Source organism: Gloeophyllum trabeum, assembly GCF_000344685.1.
Source record: "Gloeophyllum trabeum ATCC 11539 unplaced genomic scaffold GLOTRscaffold_00006, whole genome shotgun sequence".
NCBI lineage: Eukaryota > Fungi > Basidiomycota > Agaricomycetes > Gloeophyllales > Gloeophyllaceae > Gloeophyllum > Gloeophyllum trabeum.
In genome coordinates this window covers 1,352,182-1,366,197 of record NW_006920415.1, presented here as the reverse complement: position 1 = coordinate 1,366,197, position 14,016 = coordinate 1,352,182, and the positions used below count along the sequence as shown (strand labels likewise).

At 52.9% G+C, this 14,016-nt stretch overlaps 7 protein-coding genes across 7 annotated transcripts in view; 3 read left to right on the top strand and 4 right to left on the bottom strand.

Moving 5' to 3' along the window:
* GLOTRDRAFT_93424 (uncharacterized protein) overlaps positions 1–1,798 on the bottom strand; it is a gene marked incomplete at both ends in the record, with an annotated part of 5,094 nt that extends 3,296 nt beyond the window's left edge. The window contains 2 exons of the mRNA XM_007867727.1: positions 513–631; positions 692–1,798. Of these exons, the coding sequence (XP_007865918.1) occupies positions 513–631; positions 692–1,798 (1,226 nt within the window). The remainder of the gene's footprint in view (positions 1–512; positions 632–691) is intronic.
* A 1,350-nt stretch (positions 1,799–3,148) lies between these two features.
* Positions 3,149–5,394, bottom strand: GLOTRDRAFT_40728 (uncharacterized protein; the record flags this gene model as incomplete). Its single annotated transcript, XM_007867311.1, has 5 exons — positions 3,149–3,719; positions 3,790–4,010; positions 4,069–4,657; positions 4,713–5,142; positions 5,211–5,394. The coding sequence occupies 5 exons, from the start codon at positions 5,392–5,394 to the stop codon at positions 3,149–3,151; spliced, it is 1,995 nt and encodes a 664-aa protein (XP_007865502.1).
* A 569-nt stretch (positions 5,395–5,963) lies between these two features.
* Positions 5,964–6,933, top strand: GLOTRDRAFT_93422 (uncharacterized protein; the record flags this gene model as incomplete). Its single annotated transcript, XM_007867726.1, has 4 exons — positions 5,964–6,122; positions 6,248–6,425; positions 6,459–6,662; positions 6,728–6,933. 4 exons carry the CDS (start codon positions 5,964–5,966, stop codon positions 6,931–6,933), a joined length of 747 nt encoding a protein of 248 aa, XP_007865917.1.
* Positions 6,934–7,226: 293 nt separating this feature from the next.
* GLOTRDRAFT_116058 (uncharacterized protein) lies at positions 7,227–7,782 on the bottom strand. Its single transcript, XM_007867725.1, has 4 exons — positions 7,689–7,782; positions 7,544–7,620; positions 7,464–7,488; positions 7,227–7,414 (listed from the first exon to the last, which is right to left on the bottom strand). Exons 1-4 carry the CDS (start codon positions 7,702–7,704, stop codon positions 7,302–7,304), a joined length of 231 nt encoding a protein of 76 aa, XP_007865916.1. The 5' UTR covers positions 7,705–7,782; the 3' UTR covers positions 7,227–7,301.
* A 205-nt stretch (positions 7,783–7,987) lies between these two features.
* On the top strand, positions 7,988–9,199 carry GLOTRDRAFT_138639 (uncharacterized protein; the record flags this gene model as incomplete). Its single annotated transcript, XM_007867724.1, has 4 exons — positions 7,988–8,065; positions 8,127–8,512; positions 8,566–8,605; positions 8,663–9,199. 4 exons carry the CDS (start codon positions 7,988–7,990, stop codon positions 9,023–9,025), a joined length of 867 nt encoding a protein of 288 aa, XP_007865915.1. The 3' UTR covers positions 9,026–9,199.
* A 235-nt stretch (positions 9,200–9,434) lies between these two features.
* GLOTRDRAFT_76123 (uncharacterized protein) lies at positions 9,435–11,212 on the top strand (the record flags this gene model as incomplete). The annotated part of the gene is made up of 6 exons (XM_007867723.1): positions 9,435–9,506; positions 9,562–9,604; positions 9,661–9,942; positions 9,998–10,919; positions 10,971–11,007; positions 11,075–11,212. Exons 1-6 carry the CDS (start codon positions 9,465–9,467, stop codon positions 11,210–11,212), a joined length of 1,464 nt encoding a protein of 487 aa, XP_007865914.1. The 5' UTR covers positions 9,435–9,464.
* GLOTRDRAFT_121283 (uncharacterized protein) lies at positions 10,026–13,220 on the bottom strand. Its single transcript, XM_007867722.1, has 9 exons — positions 13,020–13,220; positions 12,953–12,968; positions 12,772–12,899; positions 12,338–12,713; positions 11,815–12,285; positions 11,510–11,761; positions 11,075–11,448; positions 10,971–11,007; positions 10,026–10,919 (listed from the first exon to the last, which is right to left on the bottom strand). The coding sequence occupies exons 1-7, from the start codon at positions 13,155–13,157 to the stop codon at positions 11,405–11,407; spliced, it is 1,425 nt and encodes a 474-aa protein (XP_007865913.1). The 5' UTR covers positions 13,158–13,220; the 3' UTR covers positions 10,026–10,919; positions 10,971–11,007; positions 11,075–11,404.
* Positions 13,221–14,016: the final 796 nt, after the last annotated feature.

Here is a 14,016-nt window from a genome sequence, read left to right as displayed (position 1 = left end):
AGGATTCTCTCCACCTCGTCTTCCGAATCGTCACAGAAAGAGTTTTCCGGAGACGTTGGAAGCTGGAATTCTTCCTCAGAATTAGAAGCAGCGAAACGAACGAGCTCATCGCGCAGATCCGGGAACGACGGATGGGTTCTGTCAACTGTGCTTGCCGTAGACTCGCTCGAAACGACCGAAGGGGACGACGACGAGGCAGCGAACTGGAGGACAGGTACCACGGGACTAGGTTCGACGGGACGCGGCGAGGAGGAGAGCTGGAAAGTGCGATCCGCGAGAGTAGATTGGACTACGCCTTCATTGCGAGACTCTTCCTCTGGAACGGGCGTCGAGGACGAAATTGGGTGGGGAAGGGCCCAATTCAGCTCGTTGATGCGTTTGTCGGCAAGACGTAAATCTATCCATGAATAAAGGAGGGTTCTTCGCGCTTTGCTCTGCTCCTGACGAATATCTACATGCATGGAAATGAGAGATGTACTCACACCAAAGAAATACAATACGCACCTTTGTACTCCTCTTCGCGCTCCTGCTTCATAGCGTCGAGGTCAGCGAGCAGATCCCCGAAGATATCCTCGTAACTGTTCTCAGAGAATGATGCCTTAGGAGCAGGAAGGAAGCGGTGGCGAGAGCGCTGACGCAGCGATATTTTCAGTCGATGCTAATCTCGAACGGGAAGAATAAGAAGGCTCACCGGAGCAGAACCGGCTTTGAAAACCCGGCTGTAATACTTCGCATTGGAGGAGACCTTGGTAAAATCCAGGCAGTATAGCAAGATGAATGCGGCGTCCGCTCGTATTCTCCGGATCCGCGACTTGACGCACCGAGCCGCCGCGAGGATTAAAAGAGTAACCGCGACGGCGAGGACTAATGCGAAAAGGAACGGAGCAGGGACGACGTTCGCGATGTTCCAGGCCTTACGCGCGATCACATCCTTATACGGGGTCAGCACGGTGCACGAGTAGTGCAGCCACCGGGAACATACCGGGACACCGAGGAAGTACCATGCAATATAGCACCATGCCTCCAACACCATTAAGATAGCCTCGTTTGTCATATGCGCCTCCACGGGGTAAAATCCTTCCTGACCACGGCGAGGGATCGCGTTGAGGTACCATCGGTGCTCTAGATTGTTGAGAGCAATCCACGACCCAACAAGCAACCCAGCAGAAGCGAGAGAGCATACGGCGGATGAGAACCTCTCGTACTTCTCGCCCTTCGTCTTGACGCAAAGGGTCCAAGCGAGGTGGAAAGCGGATGCGATGACGATGAGCCATGTCAGGAGCGCCGAGGTGAGGATGACCTTCTCGTTAAGGCTTTGAGAGTTGCGTAGATCCTGAAGACCGACGAAGACAAAAAGGCTGTATTGAAGGGGCCGAAAGGCTACGCGAAGCGAGGTGCGAGCAAGGGCCAGAGCCCAACGATAGACACGAGTTGGGCTGAACTCAAAGGGGAAAGCACCTGGAAGGAGGAATAAGAGGGAGATCAGCTCGCAACACCATTGGATGGTGAAGACGGCGCCGTCGCCCTGGCGTCTCAGAGGGCCCGTCGAAGTGAACAGAAGGAACGACCCGATGATGAAGAGAACGAGGGCGAGCACGTTGTCGACTGGTCCCGACAATCCCGACCCGTAGGTTCTGGTGGGGCTTCCGCTGTGGGTGCGAGTAGGCTGGATGTAGGTCTTGACCCAGGCCGCAGGGCGGTCGACGACCTCAGGCGGAGCGGTGCCGCCGCCGAAGGTGTTGACGACGAGGCGCTTGAGGGCCGCGAAGTCGAGGAGGTTGATGTTGAGAGAATACATTGTAGTAGTGTTGCTATGCTGCTGTAGTCGTGACGGTGGTCGAAAGCCTTCGTAACGGTTTGTGTTCAAGATGAAGAGGTAGTTCAAGTCCGGACTCACCTTTTATACCACTGGCAGTCGAACTTGCCGGCCGCTGTCATCCACCACGTTCTCGTCAGCCAAGGCGTCGCGCCAGAGAAGGTCGGTCTGGATTGCAAAGCGCTGGAGGGTGCGCTCGGCTACAGAGGTCAGAGTCGAGCGTAAAAACCATCGTCCCCCCGTAAAGTTTGTTATGTAGGCTCGAGTCGAGTACTTCGTGGGCAGGACGCTGCAGCATCCCACGTCAACGCTTGGAAAGAGGGAAACCGGGGGATAATGTGACGTACCAGAGGGTTATGCCGATCCGATCGACAAACATACAAGGGGGGCAATGCACCTTCACTTAAGTTCACAAACGTATCGAAGGAGCAGTGGTGTCTTCTATAACTGGAGATACAACTGCTCTTCGATACTTTCGGCGTATATCCACGAACGCCAAAACGCGAAGGCATCGTCTTTATCACGAGCATGATCATACGCTCGCGGACTTGGACCGTCAAGGGAATCACTCTAAGGGCCTGCCCAACGGTTAACTGACTTCAAAGGAAGTTCAGTAAGGTCACATGTAACATCATATTTCGTGTATGAGCCGGTGTTCGTAGAATCGTATGTAGAGGATTCCCGATCTTCACCGATTACCTGCAAACCTGCAAGATGCGGTTCTGGTATTGTTCAGCGCGTACCTCCTTCGTAGATCACACCAGATGAGGGGCAGGGCTCTGACTGATTACAGCAGTGTCGAATCTCGATAGCAGGCTACGCTCCTCTGGCAAGTGGGCGATTCCAAGGCGATTCACCTGAAGATCTCAATGGGCGTTTCGCACGGTCGCCTCTTAGGTTAGGGTTTCAGGCGTCAGCTGTACCTTTTCGTGCGAATTTCTTCCACCGTGCTTGAACGTTCCAGCGTTGGACGATGGAAATCCTAAGGACTTATTCGCCATCTGAAGAAAGGAGGAATTTGCGGACTTTCCTATTTTCTGACTTGGCCTTTGTCGTCCTTGAATCAACACTCCTGATCTCTCATACATGATCTTCATGTCGCAAGTCGTACTACCCTGTAATTGATGAGAACACATGTCCAATATAATGTCTGATCCACTAATCCGTCTCAGACCCACTAATCATCCAGGTCGACCATCTTCTCCTCCGTGCCGACATCAGATGTTCCCTGCAGCGGGACAGTTAGTTGAGATCGCCGTCTTCCCGGTCTTGAGCTAAGGGATGCTTCGAAGTCTGCATCCTTCTTACATGAGCGGAGGGACGTCAGCGACGTCAGCGTTTGGAGCTGCCGGTAATCAGCATCGTCCACGCTGGGTACGAAACGCATCGCACCTTTTTCTGCACCTCGCTGTCCTCATCCGCTTTCCTGGACCCGTTCTTATTCGTAGGATCGAAGCCGAGTTCCTTTATCATCTTCGCCGAGAAAGCGTTTTTGACTTTGGACGTCCCCTCGCTGGCCTCTGGTGCGTCTGCCTTCTCCTTTCCCTTGGCATCCCCTTTCTTATTCACGCCGCCCTTCGTCTTCTCCTTCTCCTTCAGGCCGAACTCCCTCGCCTTAACGACGGCCTTCATTCCCTCCTTGTCCCTCTTCAGTATCCCGCGCAGTGCCTTGTCAGCGTCCTTCGCCGCGAGCTTCCGTGCAGCTTTCGCCTGACCCTCCCTACCTATCGTCTCGCTCACGAACATATCGTTCTTGCCCGAGGAGCCAGACACGACGTGCCCAGACACAACATAAACTGCACCCGCGCCCGTGTTGAGCTCAGGCTTGAGCCCCCACTGACGCTGGGGATCGTACTCTGGTCGTCTACGTTTCCCGCCAGGGTTACTCGACATGCCAGACGTTCTATCCCCAAGGTGTGAGTTATAAGATGGAGAGCGGTGAATGCATCATCTTTACTTGCCCTATACTAAACTCGCTTCTACCAGCTCTTCGTCTCTCGACTGCGGTTTGGATGTGCCACTCGCAAACATCGCTGACGCGCTTGTCGCACCAACCTCCGCAGATCTTCCCATCCCTCTTGACAACGGTACACATCCCGAGGTCTTTGGCGTGTCCGATGACTACGATACTATCCGCGGACTCCGGTGTCAGCGCAAGTATATTGTTCACCGGGTGCGGCGCATCATTCGATCGCTGCGCACCATGGCCCTGTATGAGTGTTGCCGACAGAACGCGAGCAGAGCAACCTTACCTGGAACGGTTTCAGAATTCTTGGGTTCAACAACGCAACAACAGCGCCTTCTTTCAGCTTCGCCATGGCTTCGAACGCCCCTTTGCTACCTCCTCTCCACACCTTCCGCTTCTCCGCTTCGTCATTCTCAATGACCTCGCAGCCGTCGGACTCGAACAGCAACAATGTCAGAAAAGCATCGCCACGAATGACAGCTTTACCGCCAGTAGCCGACGCCCCGCCAGAGCGAGCCCCGAAATCAATCAGCTTTAGATTGACGTAGCGTTTCCCGTGGGGTTTCCTCTCCTGGGGCACGTCTTTACCTTTCCCCTTCGGTTTGGCTTGTTTCGACTCTGGAGGTTTGGACGGGCCAGCCTCGTTGTCGCTTTCGATACCGTCGTCATCTTTCGTGGTGCCGACGGGCGCTCGGCTGAATTTGACAGGTCCTCTCTCGGCTACAATGGCGATCGTGACCCAGTCGCCTTCCACGGGTACTTCATACCCTGCCTTGCTGGGCAGTAGTCGGATAACCGAGTAAAGGCGAGATGGTGAGAGATAGTAACGCCCTCGTAGATAGTCTTGGAACTCGTCATAAGGGATAGCACGTTGACTAAGAACAGTACAGTCGGTTGTGGATGGGATATGAGGTCAAAGCCCGGACTCACGATAAACGAATTCCGGAGTTAGGCTCCAGTTTCTCAAAGTGGGGATCATCAAAAGGGGGCCTGTGCTCCGCAGGTCCGACCTCTAACTCCTCCACTAGAGCCAGCCTATCATCCCGTCGCAGTGCGGTCTCTGAACTCTGCTCCTGTCCTTGAGGAACCCTCGTAGCAGGCGCGTCTCTAAAGCCAGAAGACCTAGAGAGGGTTCCTTCCAAGGTATCATCTGTCGACTTTCCACTCAAACTTGACAGTTTCTGGAGTACATTAGAAGGGGGTTGTTTGGTGATGGGAAGCGGTTTTGGCTGTTTGCGGCTGCTGATAGTATCTTTCGTTGGCTTGATGGGGAACGAGAGAGGAACGGGCTTCTGGTTGCCCCGGCGCGAAGGACTTCCGAGCTTATTTTCACCTTCGTCACTGACTCTCCTCTTCTTTTCTGAGTACCGGAGTCGTGCCACGGTGATCAGTGACAGGTTCACATCATACGGTAAACCGAAGACGCACTAGGTGAAGGAGTAGCAGGAACCAGCAAGCTCGAATCTGGCGTCTTTCTTTTCGGGGAGGAAGGAGTAATATCCGTGGGTATGGCTGTAGGATCCTTCAGTTGAGCCTGGAGATGCGCGATTTGCTTCTTGATTTCCTCCTGCCGGCGCTGCTCTTCCGTTTTCTTGCTCGACAGCGACTCCATGGCTCAGCCTAATATTTCTGTAGGTAGACACGCGTAGCAAAGACGCAAATTTGCAGCAGCGGCGATGCCGTGGGTGTGGGAGGAATCACGCTTGTGGGCGTTGCCTGTGCGCGTAGACGATCCGCTATCGCGTCGACGCGTTATTTACATCCATTTGTCCAACACGTGTGCCACGTGGTTACTGCCCAACTAGGTCAATTCCCACGATTTGCACCATTAGACTCCGAAGCGCCTCGACCAAGCCCGGAATTTCCTCTGAGAACAGGAGATCCCGCCGTCTCGAAAATATACCCGGAAAGACAGATCCACCCCCAGCGAGAGACGAATGTGTGACTCCGAGAGAACCGAGTTGTATCAGCGGGAGATCGGCCGGTCTTGACACGGATGGGAAGACTGGGCGCACGAATGGGAATCCGGAACATACCGTGGCGGGACAAACGAGTGCCAAACTTGCAGGGTAATCACTGCGGGGTCTTGCTCCTCTTTTCTTGCCACAACATATCATTACAAAACCACCGCACCACACCCGCCATTTTCCTGTCCTGCCACACATACTTATTTCCTTTGCTATGTCTCAAACACAATCGGTAGCAGTTGTAGATTTAAAGACGAGGGCAGTACAGCTGGCCACAGAGCTGTCCTCAAGGGAACATTTTTGGCATGCTGCGAAGGAACTCCTCACTTTCAAGTCACTTTCGTCTTCTGATTTTGTGAGGCATTCGAGGAAGGTTTGTTATTCTTTTCTCTGCTCCTGTGGCCTTCCGCTCATGAATTGCATAGATTGTCACTTTAATAGAGGTAATGCGATGCCGGGGCTCCCACCGGTTCACACTAATTTTTTTGCATGGCATAGATTTCTCGGACCCGACTGACCGAGTCACATATACCTTTGTCCAAACACGTCGTTTGCACACCCGGTCACGAGCCATACAGAGCTATTTACATCGACCTACTGGAAGCATTACAAACCAAGCAGTACCTTATCGACGATGTCCGACTTCGAGGCTGGTTCTCTTCCCTTTCATTAGAAAGTCATTGACTCCTGATGATTCCCGAAAAACCAGCTCGAGTCAAGCAGTTGCTCGTGCCACTAACGAGTACCTCCACGGCTAGCGGCAGCATCAAAGTTACGGGGGGCTCCGCTGAAGATCATATGCCCTCCGAGCAGTCCAACCGCTCGAACAGTCATTATCATCCTTATGACAGGCCTGGAAATCAAGCTTTTCGCGCACACAGTGGCATTCCTAAGCGCGATACATCTATGCCGCGTAAGTCTCGGTATTTACGCCCCTCCCACCCTCGAACCATTATTGACGGTATCTAATTCACGCAGCGCCAGACGAACTGCCGCTGGTTTCCAAGAAACCAAAAATCAATGACCGCAAGCCATTCCATGACCCTTGGTTAATCTTCGATGAGGATCAAACCGACCATGACTCTCCGGAAATTCTGGAGAGCCTTGGAACACCTAGCCTTGTCCCACAACGTGGGCGTATTAGAGGGAAGTTCGGGATATTCTGCACTAAAAAGACGCGATGATGCCCGCCCCTCCTCACGACACGATGACATGGCAAGAGCCTGAAGGAGACAACACGGCTTGTTTACTTGCACCCTCGTCTACGCTATAGTCCCTGGCGAGCGCTCATAGAACGGAAGGGATGTGGTGAGGTAAATGGCATCTGGATTGCCGGTCCAGTTGGATTATCTTCCGCGTATTACTTGGAGCCACAATTTACCGCTTGAAACTCCCAGTGTGGATAGAGTACTCTTTGATACTGCTTGGGGTCGAGGATAAATATCACTAGAGCTGATCGCAGTGGATTTAATGTCCTCTCGACGCAGACGGCGTAGCGTACTGTAATAAAACTGATACAAGTATACAGTGATGGACGACTTCTTAACTTCGCTCAGTCCTTGAACATGCCTCCGGTCTCTGCTGAGTCAGCAGCGGGTTCACGCCTGTAATCCTCCTTTGACTCGTGGCGCGCTCCAGTTCCAGGCTCAGTGTCGGGAGGTGCGGCTAGGTTGATCGTGAGTATGCGAACGAGCAGTGCAACATCGTGACGTACGTGTCGGGTCTACTTTGGGATATACCTGGAGAGCGGTCAAGTAAGCTCAGGCCACAAGCAAAAGCAAACAGCCCGCATACCCCTGCCGGATTCTCTCTGGATGGATCCGGCCCCTCTGTTTTCGTTGGAGGGATCTGGCCGGGGAACTTTGCATCGGCTGTGGCGCAGTAGTCGGCGCATGGTTAGTTGTACATGAAATAAGAGATTGTACTCGTAATATCCTACCTTCCGATAATGACATTGTCGAACTAACTGGCGTTACAGAAGGTTGTATTGACTGGACGTTGATTCCATGTAGATTCAGTCTGATATACTGAGGACCTACCAATGACGTAGGGAACAAGGTCCACTTCGTTACTCCGCGAAGACTGATTGGGAGAGCTGGGTGAGAGTCTAATCAAAATTGATGGGCCACTGACGCGCCACAATGCAAATATAGACACATTAATTTCCATCTCCGCTCGCTGCTCAGTCCGACGCGCTCGAAGGTTCTCTTGTTCTTTCTTTCGCTCAGGTCGTCCGCAATGCCTCGCATCCTCTTCGTGAGTGGCTTCCACCCTTCCACGCGCGCCCGCGACCTTGCGTATGAATTCGAACGGTTAGTGTGGCTTCCGTTTCTGTCGATGGGATGTTGTGTTGACAAACGCGGCCTGCAATGCGTAGTTACGGCCCCCTTATCCGATGCGACGTTCCAGCGCCTCGAAACCCGCGCGCCCAGCACAACCCGTAAGTGTGTATTTCGTCTTACTTTTACTATGTTTGCGCCAGGCGAGTCGAGTCGAGGTCGAGCCGTCAGTGAAACGCGCCGCGCCGTGCAATACGTTCTTCGTCGTCCCGCGCCTGTCCTCGCGAAAAGAAACATGCTACGGCCTGCCACGCGCGCAGCAGCATCACCTCCTCGTTTCTTCTCCGTGTCGCTTCCGAGGCCGCAATCTCCCGATTCCACGTCGCACGGAACACGATCGCTCAACGCCCCTTCGAATTCATCATAGCTATGCATTTGTGGAGTTCAGAGACTCGAGGGATGCGGAAGATGCTTTCGTCGATATGTACGCCTCCAATTCGCTTTGTGCTACTCTCACAGTTCTCAAGTTCTCTCAAGGCATGCACGGTACTTTGAAGGTTACCGCCTGAGCGTCCAGGTACGATCATGTTGCCACCGCAGTGCGCGTATCATGAACTGACGACGTACGTTATAGTGGGCCAAGAACCCTCCTTCGTCGGTGTGGAGGTACGACCGGCGCTCTCCGCCTCCCCGATCGTCCAGGGATCGTCGTGATCGTTCCAGGAGCCCCCGCCGTGGCGACAGGGACCGCGAAGATCGTGGACGCGACCGTGACCGTGACCGTAGGGACGACCGGGATAGGGACAGAGATAGGGAGGACAGAGACAGGAGGCGCAGCAGGAGCAGGAGCCCTGTGGTAGAAAAGAGGCGTAGCCCGACCCCCGAGCCCCGCAAGGAGGACAGGGAGGACAGGGATGATAAGGCAAGGACGCCGCCCCCTGCGGAAGACGGTAAAAAGGAGGAAGACAGGGCACAGACGCCTCCGTATGAGCATTGATTCTGTTCTCTGTTTATTTTTCAGGCAGACAAAACAAGGCGGCGGACATCGCTCGCAAGCATGCCCTGCGTATGGACCTCAACTCGCCTCAAGCTTCCTTCGCACTATTTGTACATCCTTTGTTGTAGTCGGTTTGTTTTGAGAATGAGAGATATTCCGTTGTTCACGTCTGCGTTATACAAAGTGAGGGCCGATGCAGCAGCAGCTTCCTGTAAAGACCGTGGCTTTCCAAATGGAAGTCATCATATCAGAGTCTGAACGTCAGATGTATTCCAACGGAGGACAGTGATGTATACACCGCCGGCGATCGACGTGCAAGACTCGCCCTCCAACCACTTCGACGCTGTGTGTGCGCAGCAAACCGCTCCTTCCGTCCCATCTTTGCTTATAGCGTCATTCCGAGTATTGACCGATCCTCTCGTCCGTTCACCTGCCACCGATGGCTGAAGCTGCACGAGTTCCTGGGGTGGACGACCTACGGGTGAGCAAGTCGAGATATTAGGTCACTTCGAGCGTTAATTGACTACAGTATTCAGGTGAAGCTGTGTTACATATGTCGGGAGGAGGAACAGTATGATCGTGCGTCCCGGTTCGCTCGTGTCCTAAGGCGCAGGCTGAATACTCCTACCGTCCAGAGCCCGAATCACAACAGAACAAGAGCGTCTGGGTTCATCCATGTAATTGTACGCTGGTCGCTCACGAGTCGTGTCTACTGGAGTGGATCAAGACTGCCCAGCAGAACCCGGCTCGGGCGGAGAATGCACTCAAGTGCCCGCAGTGCGGTGCAGAGTACGAACTCGAAAGCAACAATCCGCCGCTGCTCCGATTAATGGAGGCGGTCAATAAGTTGCTCACGATGGGAGGACGAATAGTGATGGCGGTGAACCTCAGTACAGTGCTCGTTGCATTTGGTAGCGGTGAGTTCGTTTTACTCGACAGTGCGAAGTAAACTGGTTGTAATGCACCGCACAGGGCTTTACGTTGTGTCGACTGCGTACGGTCTCCACGCCATGCAAGAATTCTTGGGCAAGGAGATGTTCGATCATCTAATAACAGACGATCCGGGCAAGTGGCCACTCCACGCTTGGTTTAACCTCCCTATGATCCCCCTCACTCTCATTCTTTCCCGCACATCACTTACCGAGACAACCCTGACCGCGACAATACCCTTGTTTATTACATGGGCTATCACGAAACCTGTACAGACCGACGGAGCTCCCCTCTTCCGGCCTGCTCCAGACACCGATTACTTCCCCCTTGCACCCAACCAAGAGGGGTTCCTATCCTGGCCCCCAGGGCCCGTTTTGTCGATATTTTTATGGTTGGGGGTCAAAAGTCTATACAGGCGGTGCTGGAACCGTTTCTGCCACTACGTGCTCGATACGCAACCTGCGCGAGCTCCTGACGGTAGGCGAATGCGCCGCTTCCTATGGGACTTCGATGAGGGCGGAGCCGGCCCCTTACGGCTTCGGATCGCGGCCAACGTTCTGGGTGAGCGGCGCCGGGAAGGACAGGTGCAAGCAGGACAGCAACACGCAGATGCACAGCAGCGTGACGGCGGAAATGAGGACGGTGACGCAGAGGAAAACGACAACCAGCCTACAGCCCGGTATACGAGCTCGTCCATCGGGAGGCTGATCGGTGGTGCGCTGATGATACCTACGATATCGAATCGTATGGGCACCCTTCTGTATCGACTCTCCCAGCATTCATCGCTGCTCCGAAAATTCCTGGGCGTCAAGCCCCCGATGAGCGTAGGGCTCCGGATTACTTCGGCTATATCGCCTGCCTTTTACAAGCTCACGCCTGCTCAGCAGGTCACGACGTTCTCCTGGGCCGTGCTTCGGGTGATCATGCATGGTACGCGGAGCTGGAATGAGATGGACCCTGTCTGGTGAGTTGGTCCGACACCTTCTATATCCTTCGCGAATTCATGTTACAGCAGGTTCCGAAACACCATAGGCCTTGGTCTCTTCGTCGTGGTGCGTATTCAACTTATTGGTCTCGAGCAGGACTTTCAACTCAATATCTCGTTTCGTTGTTTCTCAGGCCAAGGATTGCGCGGAGCTTTTCTATGCATGGCTCAGCAAACGAGAACTAGAGAGTAGGCATGTTAAGACCAGGCCGTTCCGAGGTATCGATGCCCGAGAGCTGGACCTTATCAGACCGCAGCGTATCACGACATAGCAACATGTACTACCTGTATTGCACATAATCGATTATATCCGCCACCACCGCTCAATATACATTCGATTCAGCTCACCCGTGCTGTGTCGTCAAAGGCATACACCGGAATGACAGGGATGTCTTCTGGTAGATACATTTCCCAAAGCAATGAAAAGATCTACGTGATACAGCGATTTATGTAACGTGAATACATCAGTCCACTTCTAACACTGTTCCGCGCTGTACACTTCCCCAACCTAATTAACGGCCAAAATTCAGCTATTATGCCAAGAGGGCGAAAGACTCAAGAAGACTCACCGACTAACCGCCAGTGCTTCTCGATACGACGTGACAACGCAACCTTCTCTCCAATTTCTGTACATGCGGGCGAAGTAAGCTGGATCTTTGCCAAGTCGGCCTTCACGTTCAGCACCCGTCCACCGGTGGATGTGGACCCAATGTTGATAAGTAGAAGCTCGTTCTTGGTGAGTTTCGACACCTTCGTCTGCTTCTTGTCCTCTGTCTTCACACCCAGTAGTCGACGGAGCAAGAAGAGATTGATCTCCAGTTCTAGGAGAATTGAAGTGTGCACTTCGGAAGAAGAGAGACTAGGCAACGCTTACCTGAGTATACCTGCGGCAACTTCCCTGGAGCACCCAGGACCTGACCGACGAGACGATCCGCACGACAGAGCGTAGGGTCAATTCTTGTTCCGACACCAATCAGTCCACCAGGGACCGCATAGTCCAGCAGGTTATTCTCGGCGTGTAGGGACACTATCCGGCTGAAAATGGGTGCGCAGCGGTTCCGCCCGGAACTGTCCTTGGTCACAATACCAGGCCGAATCTCAATCTCTTGGCCGAGTTTGAGCACGCCGCACAAGATTGATCCACCCGCGACACCGCCCTTCAGGTCGTCGACCTCGGCACCTGGCCGGTTCACGTCGAATGAACGGATGACAATGAGCTTGGGTGTGGAAGTGAAATCTCGAACTGGGACGGGGATGCGTTTCACGATGTACTCGTTCACAGCGTCAATGTTGTATTTCAACTGGGCCGATATAGGAACAATGGGTGATGACTCCGCGACAGTTCCTGAGGATCCCAGTCACTTCTTGAGCGGGAAGATAAAATGAACAACACTCGCCCTTGACAAACGCTGCAATGCTCTTCTGGTGATCTAAGGCTTGGGCTTCCTTGATGAGATCCACTTTATTTTGCAGGATGATGATGTGTTCCAGTTTCATGATCTCCACAGCTGCCAAGTGCTCAGACGTCTGAGGCTGTGGACAAGTCTCGTTCGCAGCAATAAGGAGTAGAGCGGCGTCCATGACCGCAGCACCGTTCAACATGGTAGCCATGAGAATGTCGTGACCAGGACAATCGACGAAGGAGACATGCCGGACAAGTTTCATACGGGAGTTGCATCCTGGCCGTTCACATGGTGGGTTCTCCTCTTTGTCGGAGCGATATGACCGGTAGCAACCCGGTCGCGGGCATGCAGGATTTTCACACTTGTATATCTGGCGAAAGAACGCGCCGTCAGGCCCGGACACAAGCGCGAAAGACTGCAATCCCCACCTTTGCGTTTGCATAACCCAGCTTGATCGTGATATTTCGCACCAGCTCGTTCTTAAACCGCACAGTCTGTACCCCCGATATTGCTTTTACGACCGTGGATTTTCCGTGGGCGACGTGACCAATTGTTCCTGATACCTCTGGTCAGTACTGTCGATCGACGGAGTCGGACACCTCTCCCCACCTATGTTAATTGTAGCCTATTCTCCAGTAAATACAAGACGGATAGAAGTCATCGGTAGGGTGCCCACCTGCTTCGCAATGACTTCTGGTGTCAAAGGCGTTAATTTTGTTACATCGACATCGACCTGGGGGATCGATTGCTCCTCCTCCTCTTCCTCGGACTCAGACTCGTGATCATTCTTCTCCAGATGTTCCTCGCTGGCCATTTTTGTAGACTTCTGGTCGCCTGAGGGTCTTTCTAACGTCGAGGCAGAGGGTAAAGGTGCTCAAGGCGCACGCCTGTGCGGAGTCACTTCGTCAAGATAAATACCGATATGGAAGTGCAGACCTAAATCAGTGGGGAGGCGCAACGCCCGGTTCCGGTGCGAGTTGATTTGTCAGCAGATTGTGGCTGAAAGGTGGTCGCAAGTATCCCCTCGTATTCTTGTGCATTCCTCTGCTCCATTCTCACCTTATGCATGCATGAGCAATGTATATCACTATTTTAAACCAGCAAGAAAGGTATTCTACCATTACAGTAGATATAAACATGTTTGTCTCTTCTTATTCCTGAGCTGTCCACCATCGGGATGAAATGATGGTTGATTTTACCGAGGTCGGCAAAAGAGTGCTTAGGGAAGTTATGTATTGTCTTCAGAAACATTTGGAACATATCTATGTGCACACCAGTGGGTGCATTCTCTATCCTTGATAGAGATGAGCTTGATTTCCAGGAAGCACAAGTCTGTGTAATTAATGGACAAAACAAGTACTGGATCACAGCTGTAAAAGGCTGAATATATAACTCATGTACTATGTTGAGTTTACAGTTCTAACACAGGGGAAGGGACCTGCTTCTGCTGCGGCAGGAGAGCCCGAACAGTGACCAGGATATTTGGTGTGACACTTTTTGCGATGGTGTCACAGCTTGTCACGTCCGCGACGCGTTCGGACGCGTCGTTAATTGCTCTTTACTGCCAGAAAACCTACGGCGTGCTACGTTCACATTCACGCGTCACTTGATTCATAAAAGTTAATCTATATCAACGAGCGGATGCAATGTTGGTTGTACATTTTTGTTAAATG

Excerpts from the sequence above, each read along its gene's own strand:
- GLOTRDRAFT_121283 (XM_007867722.1), bottom strand. The coding sequence starts at position 13,157 with ATGGCCAGCGAGGAACATCTGGAGAAGAATGATCACGAGTCTGAGTCC. Across the intron at positions 12,714-12,771 it reads TGGGTTATGCAAACGCAAAG|ATATACAAGTGTGAAAATCC; the intron begins GTGGGGATTGCA and ends TTCTTTCGCCAG. Across the intron at positions 12,286-12,337 it reads CATTGCAGCGTTTGTCAAGG|GAACTGTCGCGGAGTCATCA; the intron begins GCGAGTGTTGTT and ends TGGGATCCTCAG.
- GLOTRDRAFT_116058 (XM_007867725.1), bottom strand. Across the intron at positions 7,489-7,543 it reads CCAGAGAGAATCCGGCAGGG|GTATATCCCAAAGTAGACCC; the intron begins GTATGCGGGCTG and ends ACCGCTCTCCAG. Across the intron at positions 7,415-7,463 it reads TCCCAAAGTAGACCCGACAC|CCGCACCTCCCGACACTGAG; the intron begins GTACGTCACGAT and ends CGATCAACCTAG.